General features: G+C 42.5%; 1 protein-coding gene across 5 annotated transcripts in view; it reads right to left on the bottom strand.

Moving 5' to 3' along the window:
* Window positions 1–1,024: 1,024 nt before the first annotated feature.
* The window catches only part of RASSF2 (Ras association domain family member 2), an 84,963-nt gene continuing 70,606 nt past the window's right edge, over window positions 1,025–15,381 (bottom strand). For 4 of the 5 annotated variants that reach the window (XM_030201848.1, XM_030201847.1, XM_030201849.1 and 1 more), the window contains 5 exons: window positions 14,747–14,798; window positions 14,269–14,390; window positions 11,077–11,174; window positions 6,692–6,796; window positions 1,025–6,086 (listed from right to left, as the gene is read on the bottom strand). In XM_030201848.1, coding sequence (XP_030057708.1) covers window positions 6,727–6,796; window positions 11,077–11,174; window positions 14,269–14,390; window positions 14,747–14,798 — 342 coding nt within the window. In that variant the 3' untranslated portion in view covers window positions 1,025–6,086; window positions 6,692–6,726. Of the gene's footprint in view, window positions 6,087–6,480; window positions 6,797–11,076; window positions 11,175–14,268; window positions 14,391–14,746; window positions 14,799–15,381 lie in introns of those variants that run through there. The other variant, XM_030201851.1, reaches the window with a different exon arrangement.

Consider the following 15,381-nt stretch of genomic DNA (forward strand, 5'->3'; position numbering starts at 1 on the left):
GAAAAGACACATTTTGTTTTCTCTCTCTTGACAGGTTAGGAGGGTGGGAGAGTGAGGAGAGATGCTATGATGTGTTCCCAAAACAATGGAAAAACATACCATTTCAGAGACTTTCCTACATCTTCATGGAGACATGAAGATTAATGCTAGGTATCCTGAAAGCAAAAACAAACATCTTCCCTTCCCACCCAAATCCATTGTAGACCAGGTGAAAGGCATCAGAAGGAATATAGCAGTGCTTCACAACCCTCACCTGGAAGCACACCTAGCCTTTTATTTGCATACTAGGAAAAAAGGCCCGTTTCTGACACAAATGAAATGGGCGCTAGCAAGGTTTTCCTCGGAGTGTGTGTGTGATACAGAAAGAGTGAATGTGTGTGTGTGACAGAGCGAGAGTGAATGTGTGAGTGTGTGTGACAGAGAGTGAGACTGTGTGCGAGAGTATGTGTATGTGTGAGAATGAGAGTGTGGGCCAGGGGCCCCCTCCCACCCAGTTTCAGGGTCCGCCTGCGCCCCCTCCCTCTGTTTCAGGGTCTGGCCCCCCTTCAAGTTCCAGGATCCACTCTCCCTCCCTCCCTCCCACCCACCCAGTTCCAGGGTCTTCCCCCCCCCCCCCCTCTCCCAGTTTCTGGGTCACCCCCTCCCTCCATCCATCGCAGTTTCTGGGTGCGCCTGGCCCCCCTCCAAGTTCCAGGGTCCAGCCGCCCACCCTCCAAGTTGCAGGGGCCGCCCCCCTCTCTCCATCCCTCCCAGTTCCAGGGTAGTTGCCCGCTCTCTTTCCCTCCCCTCCAGCCACCCACCTGCAACATTGTGAAGCTGACTCTCTGGCTTCATTGAAGGGTTCGTAATTTTCGTCAGGTTCGTCGCTCTGTAACCATCTTTGTCGGCCCCGCCCTTGCGCCTCTGATAAGTCCGCCGCCCTCAATGTCGAAACGTGATGACATCGAGGGCGGCAGACCTATCAGAGGCACGAGGGCAGGGCCGAGATGGTTACAGAGCGAAGAACCTAACGATCCTTACGAATCCTTCACTTGAAGCCACGGAGTCAGCTTCACAACGTTGAAGGTGCCTTTTATTATAGTAGAGATGCTGGAGACCAACTAGAAGCAAATGTCTTATGTACATTCATCGTGATAATCTGAAAAACCTGACTAGACAAGCTAAAAATAAAATAAAAATCAGTGCACCTGGTCTGCCTTGTAGCACATCATGTCACCAGCACCACCAAGCTGCTGCAGTCCAGGTTTCACATACTGCCCCTTTTAGAGCAAGTGAAACTATATGTTCATATGTGCACTTGATGTAAAAATCAGGACTGGCTGTGACCCAGAGCTAATAAACAGGATTGCTGGCCAGTGCACGCTTTTATTGAATTGCACATGTGGATCTCCACAATGAAGACTACAGAGCAATTTTAGCCGTGTGTATGTTGGAGGAAGTTGCTCAGTTTGTCTACCTGGCATGGTCTCACGGCTGGATTTGGAACAGACAGCCACAGGTACATTCTGTGGGAAAGCAGGACCTCACCTTCTGCAAACCCCCCACCATTGTCCAATTTGCCCTAGCCCATAACAGATAGAAGTTATGTGCTCACAAGCTGTGCAGTATTCCCACTCCTCCTCCTCACGAGCTTACGATTACTAAGGATGGTAGTATATCTAAAGGGAGAGGAAGGGCCAAAAGGTTGTGGTGCACACTGGCTCACAGGCCTCAGGCTAACTTTTTTCATTGCCACTGAAGGCCAGGTAAAAGGGAGAGGGGCATGGCATCTTCTGGATCCTTAGCAACAAACTTCTAAAGCTCTGGGCCTGTGCTGGGATTCCAATGTTTCTTCAAAATTTGATACCAAAAGACAGCTACCCAGGGCCAGCTCAAGGCAGGGGACAGGTGAGGCACTGGCTCAGGGTGCCAAAGATCAAGGATGCCTATAGTCTGTGTCACACTTCACAGTAGTAAGAATGTGTTTTGTTCTCACCTTTGTGCTCTCACACACACTAAGCACCCATCTCTTCCTCCTCCCCCCCCCCCCCCCCCCCACTTGTGCTCCATGGTCAGGCATTTCACCTTCCACTTGCCTCCCCTTCCCAGCTATCTTAAAATTTGTCTCTTTAGAGATTGCTAGTAGCAGCAGGAATACACATATACTGCCTGCAACCTGGCCCAGAGGTTTTCCTCGGATGAATCCAGCCCAGGTGGAAACAGGAAGTTGCATCAGAGGGGGATGGGATGCATCAGAAAACAGGTTCTTCTACCGGTGATCTCTGAGAGACAAGTTTTAAGGTAGACTAGGCGGAGGGGAGGGAGAGATATGAGAGGGAAATACTGGGAGTAGAGGCAAAGGGACAAGAAGATGTTAGTCCAATGGGGTGGGGGGGGGGAGTCAGGAGAGAGAGAGAGGGAGAAGATGCTAGGCTGCAAGGGTAGGAGGAGGAGAACGAGGGAGCTGTTGGGCATGGCAGAACTATGAGGGAGAGGTCACGGTAGGGGTATCAAGCAGATGAATGAGAGGAAGATAGTGAATACAGTGTGATCCCCACTCACTCCTGCTTCGAAGGCTGTCTTAGGTCAGTTTGAACCCCCTAGCAGTAGTACTGCAAGACTACCTATAGGGATCAGTGGAGTCGTTTTGAAGCAGGCAGCAGCTGGGACAGAAGTGAATGGGGATTACTCCTGTTTTCGATGTCCTTGGGGTGAGTCTGGGTATGTGGCTGTGTGGGGTGGAAGAGTTGGCTGGTAGGCAGGTGATGCAGGCAGCCAGGTGGGGAAGCTGGCTAATTGGGAATCAGTATCACAAGCTGGCTATAAGTGAGCTGGGGGGGGGTTGATACAAACTGTAGCTCAGGGCATTACAATCCCTTGAGCCAGCCCTGCACCTACGTGTATTGCCTATGGATAAATCTAACCTTTATGGATTCTTATATGCTCAACATGATGCCAGCTCTCTCCACAAGGCCTCATATTTAAAATACTGAGATAGATGAATCTGCAGTTTACTGTGTTTGAAATGTAGAAGTAACCCATTTTCAACAGCCTGGGAAAACAATAAGGTCCAGACTGAAAACACTTTTGATGTCACTATGCATTACAAAAGTTCCTCTCCTCTTTCCCTAGTGTTAGATTCATTAACATCTGGAATGGGGTGGGTGATGTTCAATCCAGGGAGTGGACATGCATTTGGGGGAGGGGGAAGGAGCACAATAAACCAGATGTGTGTGACACAAAAGACGTAGCTGAGAACTTTATACTTCACATCTATTCATGATCTATAGCTTACTACGCTTCTTATATGCTGTGGAAAAAGTAAACCTTAAACCTGTTCAAAAGACGATGACATTTTACTACACAGCATGTGAACACTTATACCCAATCACAATTTCTCAAGTAATGAAGGGACAGAGCACAAGCTACCCACAATAAAATTAACATGGTCAGTACATGGGGGGAAATATCAAATCAAAGATTTCGAATCTGCATTACAAAGTTTTTAAAATCTTGTACAATAAAATTGGAAAAAGTAACAAAACTCCATAACACAAACGGCAGTCAATTCTGTGTTGACTTAATCCATAGGAGCCAACTTTTCAAAATGATTGGGGGTGCTAAACTCAACACAAGCAAATGTTCCCTGGTCAGAGTATGGAGTTCACTCAATATTGGGGGTACTCGAGTACCCATACCACCCACATGGCTGGCTCCTATGATTTAATCCCCCACTTCTCAGTTTCTTCCCCAGTAAACCTAAAAACTAACATGAAGACAATGGTATTTAAAGACCAAATTGCTGGGGGATTCAGTTTATTTTCCCAACTAGGCTTTTCATCAACTTTCTCCTGTTCCCCTTGATTAAGTGGATAGAGAACAAAGTGGTTTTCACAATTCAAACTATAATGTAACTAGTGCATATAAGGAAATCAAAGACTATCAAGCTCAGAGATACAGAGAAAAGAACAAGTTGGTAAATGGTTTTTGAAAGTTGCCCTTAAGGATTAAAATATGCAAATATGTATACGTAGGGGAGGAGAGACATTCAAATACCTAAAAGGTATTAATAGTGCACAAGATGTAAACCTTTTCCAATTGAAAGGAAGCACTAGATTAAGACAAAAATGTTATGATGAGAGGCTCAAAGAGAGGTAGGCTTAAGTAACACTGGTAAATATTTCTTCACAGAAAAGGTGGGAGTTGCATAGAACAGCCTCCCAGTGGAGGTAAAAACAGTAACAGAATTCAAGGCGGCCTGGAATAAGCACAGAAGATCCTTAACTATAAAGAAGTGAAAAACTCAAGGTTTATGTGGTCTCTGGTTACAGCAGGAAGGGAATATGGGCAGACTGGGTTTGTCTTGAAGGTCTTCATGTATCCTACTAATCAATGATTCTCTATAACCCTGAGATATGACAGCAGTCACCTGATTTCATTCCAGTACCTTAACCCATGATTAAACTTCCTGTGACAAGAAGTGATGCATCCTTTATGCCACCAGGTACACGATGACTGCTGAGAATCCATGGTTGTTGGCAAATGAACACAGCCTATAGCTCCGCAACCCATCAGCAGAGCGGTGGGTTAACCTTGGTAACCTTCTTATGCTAACATTGGTACACAGGCCTCAGATTTCATCCACAATTTGGTTAGAAGAACATCTTCATGATTCTCTGCCTTTTATAGTGGTAACCATATGTTCTGTTTAAAAGTTAATCTTCAACATTTCATTAACCCTAGTCCTTGCTCATGTTGTGTAGCCTTAATGAGCTGTTGACCTCTGCTTTGATAATTGTTCAGCCCTTATTTTATCTTAAACTTTTATCTTGCAGAACTTGTTTTGTGTTCTCTAGTGCATGGAAATAATACTGAAAGTCAATAAAAATTAAAAATAAGAACACAGGAACTGACAAGTCAGGCAGGCAGCTTAATACCTATGATGGGGTCTCCCAAATCTCAGGACCACTAGCACATAGGATATCCATGAGATGCATTCAGATATAGCCAGACAATATTATACACTTCAGTTACCCTGCCAGTCAAATGCTGTGGGGCAGCACTGCATTTGCAAACCACTACCCTACAGCAGCTGTCTTGGTCACACACTTAGCCAGTCAGGTTCTCAGGATTACCACAATGAATATAAATGCAATAGATCTGCATTTACTAGGTCTACAAAGCATGCAAATTTATATTCTATGCATATTCGTTATGGCTATTCTGAAAACCAGACCAGTTTATGGTACATCCAGGACAGGGCTGATAAATACTGCCCTAGAGTACTGAATTACTGTAAAGGGCAAGTCATACTTGAAGCATATCAGCTGAATGCTCCCTGGGAACTGGAATTTTGGGAGACTTTCCCTTGGCAAAGAACTCTACTGAGGAGAGTGTGCTCTGCTTTTCCTTTTATACATACCATTAATGATAAAGTGAAAGGTAGTCAGGAAGGCCTCACTATAGCAGCAACAGGAAAAAGTTCATCCTCCTTGAAATCATGTTCCCTGATGGGTCCTCTGTGATATGGGAAGGGATAAAACTACTAAAGAGGATATAAATGTGCTCCTTTGCAATTACACCACCATGATACAGCCATGGTCAGAGCGATCACTTGTGCTTAGGCTATTTGCATTGTGAGACTAGAGAAAAAGCTAAGTACATGTAGTCAGTGATGATGGCAGAGAGCTGGATCTGGAACCCTTCCCAGTGGTAGGTAGTTGGCAGAATATACCATTTTTTTCTGGCAATGCTCAGGCTATCACAATACATTTGGTCTCTCCATAAGAAGCCTGATCATTTGTCGAGAGCACTCCCACTGGTTCATTCAGCGCTGTGTATGTCTGGTAGAATTAGAGAAGTGCTAACTAGTGGGAAGGCAGAGAAGAATTCAGTTGGTCATCACATTTGAAACTGGAAAGTTTTGTACTGTGCTGTAGAATAAACCAATGTTTTGCTTCACTGGGCTCTTGGATTACCCGATAATAACAGTTGTCATACAAATCAGAAAGAGGCCAAATGTGATGGGTCCACTGGTCATATTTCAAACAAATCAGCTATGAACGGTGATCAATGTAGCTTCCAATGGCCCGATCAGTCCAGCATTCCTGCAAGTACATACCATGAAAAGGTAACTAATCCTTAAACCGCTTTACGACATTCAACAAATATCTTAATGCCCTGCAATGGCTTATTTAAATATTTTAAAATGAAGAAATAAACAGTACGCATAGCTATTCTTCATTCCCTACGTTACCCCTGACGAAGCTCCAGCGAAATGGGGAATCCCTGTTGGGTTTCTGGAATCTACAGACACGATGGTTGGCTTGTGATTTAATACTAATCCAAATTGTATGCTTATTTAGAGAGCTTCAACATGTCTGCCTGCCAGTGCTTACTCTCTGCCACAGACTTTTTTTTTTTGGGGTGGGTGGGGGGGGGAAATTAGGAGCATTATGCCTGCTAACAATTCATATATAAGGATATGTAGTGCTCCCAAAGGGTCCTTCTCCTCCACTGCTCCCCACCCTGCCTGCTGAATACCATAATCCAGTCCAGCATTTATCTGTCTAGTGAAGAGAACACCATCAGCTAGTACAATCCTATGCCACATGAATGCGGAAGTACCAACATACATGGCTCTTTAGTGTATGAGTTCTACTCTGGATTCCTTCGAGTCTAGTATAAATGAATGATACAAGTGTTGCATTACCAATGACAAGTAAACAGCAAAGCTAGCATTGAGAGTTAGATGCACGCTGGGCACTCCTCTATTTCTTGCAATCTCTGTTCCATCATCAGCCGGAGGACCATGTACCTGTGGGAACAATCAAACACAATATATGACTACAAAGCAGATCTGTGAGGGGACGATAGAGAAAGGTCAGTATATGCTAGAATGACACACAGCTGTCAAACCATCTTGAACAAAATGAAGAAAACATTGAAAAATGGAGGGGTATAAACAGATTTCTTCTTTTCTCCAAGTTCTGTTACCTAAACTAAAAATTTACAAAAAATATATATATATATCCGTAGGAAGATGAGGTCTTGGAGAATCTAATTCAAATAAAACGTATCCCAGCAGACAAACCTAGGTTGACTTATTTTAGTGCCATACACAAAAGCATAATTTAGATAAGTTTTTGTAGAGAAAAACGACACTGTATCAAAATGCCTCTCACCTCTAGTAGTAATTTGCGGTAGTACAGCTAAAAGTGAAGCTGTCAAACAAGGGCACACACTCCTAATCTAGCAGTACCACAATACTGCTAGAAGTCAGCGCTGCCAATTTGAGTGACTGGGAATCGCTTCTCCATCCTGCTAGGCACCAGGGACAGCCCCTGTGGTAAGAGCCAGGGATGGAAGGGAAGGTCACTGTTATGTCAGTGGAGTCCAGGAAGTTGCTTTTGCACCTGCCCATGCTCGAGGCCCCAGATCTTAATTGGAAGCTGGCTATTGCATGTGCCTTTGAGCAGGTGCAAAAGCTAACATGGATCGAAGACATTCTAAAATGAACTCAACACTGAAATCAAACTGCATTCTCTATTTCTCTTCAGACATTTATCTTGTCCCCCCTGCAGTGCTGTAAAAATAAATTTGCTATCATTACTTGTCACTATTTGGTCTAAATAGATGTAATCACTAAAAAGCTGATATGAACTGACATCTAGGAAACCCCAATATATTTTGTATAATTGAATTGGGAAAGAGGAAAAAGAAAATTCCACTGTTACCACCAACTCAAAAAATGTTCACTCCTCCTTCAGCTCTTTAGATACCCGAGCTGACAACCTTCTTATGGGGGCGGGGTGAGAGGGAATCATCAAATGTTATTACACAGAATAGAAAACGAAAGAGCACTGAAGATGATCTTTTAGGATTTATAAAAACCTTCAAAAGAGACCTACAGGTGGCATGACTTGGTTGACAGTACCAGTGAAATTCAGCTCGAGCAAAGTGTAATGCTGAATCTGTTAATCTTCTGGAGTGAATCACTCCATTTGCATTGAAATCTTAACATTTTATACTGTGTGAAGATTAAACTAAGCAAAAGATATATATATGTCTTTTCCCCATCAACAAGCAGGATTTAGTCAGGTTCTCCAGAGCTCAGAACTTTAATGTGTGGTCCTTCCCACATGCAGCAGTCTCTTTCAGTTTTGTTTTTTTTTACACTCTGCTGAACAGACATGAAATAAAGCTCTCCTGTTCGTTGATTTTCTGACCTTGTTTTTCATCTGCTATGTTGCCCGTTTGACTTTGTCTGTACCCAAAATGTGGCAGAATAATTCAAACTTTTGATGCACACATCAAATACTTCTTGTGCCGATCCTGAACATGACTTAAAGGACTGTAAACACTGTGCTTGAATTTCACCGAGAACGGAAGAGATCATCTCAACTATCTCCGAGCATTTGGATACTGAAAAGTTGCTCTTGGAAATGTCTTGCATAAAAGGCTTCTTCTGCGCAGAAACTGTCTATTTCTGCAGAGAACAGATGAGAATCTTCTATGAAGATACCTTCAACCTCTTGGCACAATGGCCCTAAGTCATCCAAGGGGCAGAGAACCTGGAGGTATCCAAGCTCAAGGGGAGGACCATGTACCTGTGGGAACGATCAGACACACATACATGACCATCTCTGTGGTGGACTATGATCTGTAAGTGACTGTAGAGAACTACAGCTTTCTGAGCAAAGGTTGCTTTCATTAATTCTAAAGAGCTAGTTAAATGCAACCAGGAGGAAGTGCTTGGACTCCTTCAGTTCAGAACATCCTACCACTGCACAATCTTCTATACAATGACCTACTTTCAAGAATCTGGTATTGGTTGCAGTAGCTGATGAATCATTTTCATATTTTCAGCTATTTCCATGTGTTTCTTTAAAGGATATCTTAAAAATGCATCAAACAAGGAGTAGCCTAGTGGTTAGTGCAGCGGACCTTGATCCTGGGGAACTGGGTTCGATTCCCACTGCAGCTCCTTGTGACTGTGGGCAAGTCGCTTAACCCTCCATTGCCCCAGGTACAAAATATCAAGTCCCATTTCCCTTCCCTTATGTCACACCTTAAGGAATCAACACATTCCTCTAGTCTTATACCTACATAAAGACCTTCTTGCTTGGATCCTATTATCTCTTTATTGCCCTCTGCAGAGCACAAACCAGCTCACTCCCTTCCTCTATATTCTATGGAAATCACTTCCATCTAAAATGGTCGATTATATCCTTCTGCTATATAGCTACCCTCCACTGAACATGAGGAAGACAGATAAACAGGTACTCCTTCTGACACTTCTCCACCTCCAAAGAACAAGTCCCAATGTGAGGCATGTGGCAAAATCCATTCTCTATTCAAAGAGTCTCTAAATGCTTGGATACAAAGTCCAACCATCTCCAGGATTTAATAAAGTCCAGCTGCCAGCCTCTTCAGTAACAGAAAAGCCAAAGTGTGGAATGCCACAAAATCCAGAGATCTTTCTAATAGTCCTCCTGGCAATGAATCTAGATTGATGGGACCATACTGGAAAGAAGTTAATTCAGGGACCTATGCAGTCTGCAAGAACAGTTGCTCACCAACTCTATATAGTGCATTATATACCTGCTAACTTCCACAAAATGTTAAGTCTTCTTGCCGGGTGTCTCCCATGAACAAGCAAAGGGGCTCAGGTTCTCTTCGTCTCTAATGAGAAACAGCCAGAATCTGGGACTCTGCATACCCAGCTCCATCTGGATTCAGGCTACTTACATTCCTGGTCTCCAAAATCAGTTAGCCAACAAGCTCAGTAGGGTGCTTTGACTGAATGAATGGTTCCTCAATGTAGATATTCTGATGCCCATCTTTCGAGACAGAGGAATACCTTAGGAATCAACTGTTTCATTCTATCAAAAAGAACTGGCAAGCCAGTTGCAAAGAGAACCTTAGCAAACTGTTTGGCCTCTTGCATACAGCTCTGCTATGAACAAGTACATATTTCTCTCAGCTTCAAGGTCAAATCTCATCAAATTAGAGCTAAAGCAACTACAGTACCCCCCTTGAAATCTGTCTCATTGACTTTCACTCCTCACGGCTGTTTGGATCACACTAACACAGGTCAGTTCCTTTCAGTCAAGCTGTATTGGCCAATCTGTCATCTTTACGTAACAATTCTCACACTTGACAGTGCAGGCTACTCCAAGGACTAAGACAATACATTGCTAAGCAGTAATAAGCTTGGAGTCACCTACTTGTATGCCTGACTCAGTTCTGCTTATCGATGGAAAAAGTAATTTTGTTCACCTTTAACAGGTGTTTTCCACAGACAGCAGTCTATGGCACACAATCCTTCCCACCTCCCCAACAGCTGTTTAACTGTTTTGAGCTTGTGAACTGAGGATACTGCTGTCCACGGGAATAGTCTTGAATGCGCAGAACTTTGTACAGTCCTGAGCTCTGGGACAGCAGTTGCATCCCTGAGTCATCAGATGATGTTACCCACTTGTGTGTCTTCTCAATCCTATCAATGGAAAACACCTATTACAGGTGAGTAACACTGCCTGTACTTAAAGTGTGTGCAAGTGGAGGGAGTAGGATAAAACAAAAATGTTAAGAATTTAAAAAATAAAATTATACTATTAAGCCTCACTTTATCCAGTGTATCTTAAGTGAAAATTTACACACAGAAATCAAAACTTAGACTAACCTCAAACTTCTTGGCCTGAAGTCCCAGTCCTCGAGGCTGCCAATAGGTCAAGTTGTCATGCTACCTCTAATGAATATGCATGAGAGATATTTGCATATCTGCTACCTCAACTGTATGCAGATCTCTCATGCATATTCATTAGAGATATCCTAAAAACCTGATCTGTTGGCAGCCTTTGAGCACTGGGAGTGACAACCAAGGGTCTAACTCAGGTGATGAGTATATACTGTAACAAAGCAAAGATACACTGGCACCATGCTATAGCCAATTACTTACTACAACCATGAATGCTGGGTCACCTCTGTGGCACAAAGACTGTGACCCTACAGACCCATGGCTTGAGTCTCCCCATCCATTGGGAGTGGCAGGACTCGATATGGAGGTAACATGCTCAGTTGCTGGTCAAGACTTACTTCCGTGTTAACTTTCTTACTTCTCGGTCCTCCTCCTCTTTCAGCTTTTGGATGAAACTGGTGAGCACCGGCATCTCAAATTTTATGTACTGAGCCACCTGTGCAGGGAAATTTAAAAAGAATGGCACATTTGCATGAGAACGACCTGTTTTTTCTAGATCAGGGCAAACTCAGTGACCCGTGTCATACTGTACCATAAATAGGTAGATATCTGTTTTGGATTAAGTATGCATTTAATAGGGGAACAGTTGTATGTTTGTTCAAGTTAAGATAAAAAGATTTCTGTTTGTTTTTACAAGTATACAAATACAATTATAACTCACACATGGGTGATCTCATTTGTTTTCCTTTTGACTGATTTTGTGGTATTTTGGGACAGGGATGGAGGAAGAGTGAGTTAATACCTGTATAAAACTGGAAAAAGGGGACTGTTTGTATCCATGTATAATATCCTTTGGATTAATGTTATTGGTTCCATTTTCTATTAAAAAAAGAATAGAACACTGTATGCAAAAAAAACCAGGAATTGGAGGAATAGAAGGGTAAGATACCTTCTACAGGGGAAAGGCACAGCCTCATGGATTCACTTGCACAGGGTGTCACTTGGTCAAGGAAGGCCACATTGAGCTGCTAGAAAGCCTTATAACAGAACATTCTCCTTTGGAGAAAACGTACTAGAAACACAGTGCTGCTTTCCTGCTTGCTTTGTTTGGAAAAATCATTTGCTTCCAGAAATTTCACTTGCAAAAAACTAAACATAACTTTTGGAGCTGGGATCAGGAAGGACAGACTAAGATTAACTGCTTGCTTGCTGGGGTACCTCGTCAGAATAACCTCATGGGACCCAACCCCAACCGAAACAGGAAAAGGAGCTCTGCTGTAGTGACGAAAAGGATAAAAACAAGGAGAGAAAGATGAAGAGAAGCTATGCCCACAGTCACAGCCTCCCTTTGACAGGCACAGATATCTCCCCCCACCCTCAGACATTCCATCAAACTCTCCCCATGGAAACACACACACACACAAGTAGTACAAAAAAACAGAAGAAACCAGTCATCGCAAAAAACACCAAAAAAAGCAAACAGCGAAGATGACTAACAAAAACAAAAATAATCCAAAATTAAAAACAAAAAAAAGATCAAATTTGTATTTAAAAATACATAAAACACACACACACACACGCATGTACATGCACCACACACCCATCCACATATCTCCCCTCCTACACAGTTATGCATCTCCTGCTACCCATATATGCAGACATGCCCAAGTCTGTAAATAGAGGCAAGATGAAATGCACCACTGTGTCACATTAAGTGTGCACTTTTCAACTTGCTCATTTCTGCAGAAAGGGGAAAAAGGAGCACCTACAATCTCTCCCGGGGAACTATAACAAACGCATACTGGTCAACATCACAATGTTTCAAATATATTTGTTGCTGTTCTGTAGAATACCAGCATCAAAAGTTTCCTCAAAGTAGCAGTTCCCAAACCTGGTCCTGGAGGCACCCCAGCCAGTCAGGTTTTCAGAATATCCACAATGAATATTAATGAGAGAGATTTGCATGCAGTGGAGGCAGTGCACGCAAATCTCTCTCATGAATATTCATTGTGGATATTCTGAAAACCTGACTGGCTGGGGTGCCTCCAGGACCAGGTTTGGGAACCACTGCCTTAAAGGGTTAGCTAGAACTGGACAGACTACACAGAACAGTGAGTGGGGATGCTGTTTGGGATTTCCTAGTACATCTATGATCTTCAAGAAAGAACAATTTTTGTATTCTTTACTGCTACAGAAAAGCAGAAACTGAAGGAATCAGATTATCCACTTATTGCACGGATTCTACAGGGCCCATGTGAACAGGTCTGCAAGATTTTTCTGATGGAGAAGGACCAGGTCGAAGAAGTTACCTACGATGTGAGTTTCCTCCGCAGGATAAGCGGAGCCTCTTGTCCCCTCTCCCCTCTGCATTATGATACAGACATGAGCTGATGCATCAGCAAATGAGATGAGCACCAGAGATCACAGAGCTAATCCAGGGTGTCTTTTACTAAGGTGCGCTCACGTTTTTGGCGTGCGTGCTAAATGTTAGACACCCATAGGAATGCATTGGCGTCTCTAATGTTTAGCGCTCCCACAATTTTAGTGCGCGCCAAAAACATGAGCGCTTTAGTAAAAGACCCTCCCAATGATTTAGTTGGCCGACATGCCCCACTCCTTTCCTCCACTCTCCACATTGTTTTCCCGCTATAGTTCTGGCTATACTTCACTGGCTTGGTGCTTGGATTATTCCACTGCATTCAGCAGGAAAGCTTTTCCTGTTGTTGTTTTGTATTATAAAATATTCCGCATCTGCAGTATTATAAATTAAACAGTCATATTTTCCAAACCACATTATGGAGAAGAAATGCACACCCTAAGCCCACCAAATAAATTATATCCAAGTAGAGGTCAAAATATAATCCCGTATCGGAACAAAACAAAAGAAATAAGAGAGAATTTTATAAAGCGGACTTAAATAAATAACCCTGATTACTTGTCCAACAAAAATACTTCCAGATGCAAAGGATCAGAATAAACATTTAACTTTCTTATAAGTAACATAATATGTACAAGGGAAGTGTAAAAAGAAAGTTCCACCAACAGAGAAAACTCTATGTTTGTTGAAGAAAAGGTTTTTCTCTCATTTCAGTTTCCCTAGATACATATTTTATGGCCAAAAAAGTTAAGAAATGTTTTGGGGTTTTTTTTTAGCAAGATAAGCATTGAGAACGGCAAGTTTATCCATTTCTAGACAAAGTCACCAAAGGAGAGGCCCCAGTGGAGGTATTACTACTAGAAACTTCCAAGGGAATTTGTTAAATTCAGACAGCAAAGAAACACAAGGCTTTAGGAGAGGAAATAATTAGAGATGGAGAGAACATTTTTAAAGTAATTTCTTAAAATCATCTCTGGTGACATAAATTTAGTCCTTGGGAAATTAAGGAACCTCAGATTCTTTGAGGAACTCAAATCTATTTTCAAAGGGGGTTTCCTTATCAAAGTGCAGCTGCCCAACCAGGATTTCATTTGGTGCACATTTATTTATTTGGTTTAATCGCCAATCAATGTACTGCATTCTAGGTAAATATAATATTAACAATATAAGTGTTAGAACATAACCAAACTTGATTATAGACATAGAAACTCACATCGTAGGTGACTTCTTCGACCTGGTCCTTCTCCATCAGAAATATCTTGCAGACCTGTTCACATGGGCCCTGTAGAATACGTGCAATAAGTGGATAATCTGATTCCTTCAGTTTCTGCTTTTCTGTAGCAGTAAAGAATACAAAAATTGTTCTTTCTTGAAGATCATAGATGTACTATGAAATCCCAAACAGCATCCCCACTCACTATTACCACAGTACCATCAACCCTCAATTACAGCTTGGCAAAATGAGGTAAGGGGGCGGGAGACAGGGGTACAGGCAGAAAAAGTACTTGACCAAATCGGTCTGCAATAAGGAGATAACACCTATTCCTCATCTGATGCAGTCTGCACCTTTCCAGGAGCTAAATTAAGAGTTTATGAAAGTCTCATTCTGTGCCCAGCCATATAAGTTAGGCAAACGATAATTTATCCTGGACTCCTTCCAAACAATTGAAACATTCAGTTATTCAACGCACCTCCACTGGTGTGGACAATGTACAAAGCAAATTCTTCAGCAGAATTTTCAATCTAAAAAAAAAAAAAAGAGGAAAAAATGTTCAAAAAACTTTGGTTTTAAATTTCTAATACATATACAACTTTCTTTTGTTCCTGGACCATCAGTTTGGTCACAAAATATTTTCTCCAGTTTGTATGTTGCATTTGTCTTGTAATTAAAAGGCACCTCTGAAGAACTAATTGGTGTGACAATGCTGAACTCACCTCACTTTATTTTTCTTACAGAGACTTAAGAGGTCAGAGGTCTCGTTTCTTGCAGCTTTACTCATTTAAAGCTCTCCTTTCCCAATCTGAAGCCAATTCATTACTGAAAAGTTGTGAGATTCACTAAAGCATAATAACCCATGCTAATGTTATTACAGGTTGCTCTATGCTTTTTGTGAATTAATCCCGTTGCAATTATAGGGATGGTGGCAATTTTTATTTGGATTTTGCTTACCCCTTTTTCAGTACTAGCTCAAGGTGTGTTACATGTAGGCAGGGGTGTAGCCAGACCTTGAAATGAGAGGGGGGGTCAGATCCCAAGGTGGGGGGGGGGCACATTTTGGTTGCCGCCCTGCCGCCACCCCCTCCACCCTGCTGCTCCCCACCCACT

Source organism: Microcaecilia unicolor, chromosome 4 (assembly GCF_901765095.1).
Source record: "Microcaecilia unicolor chromosome 4, aMicUni1.1, whole genome shotgun sequence".
NCBI lineage: Eukaryota > Metazoa > Chordata > Amphibia > Gymnophiona > Siphonopidae > Microcaecilia > Microcaecilia unicolor.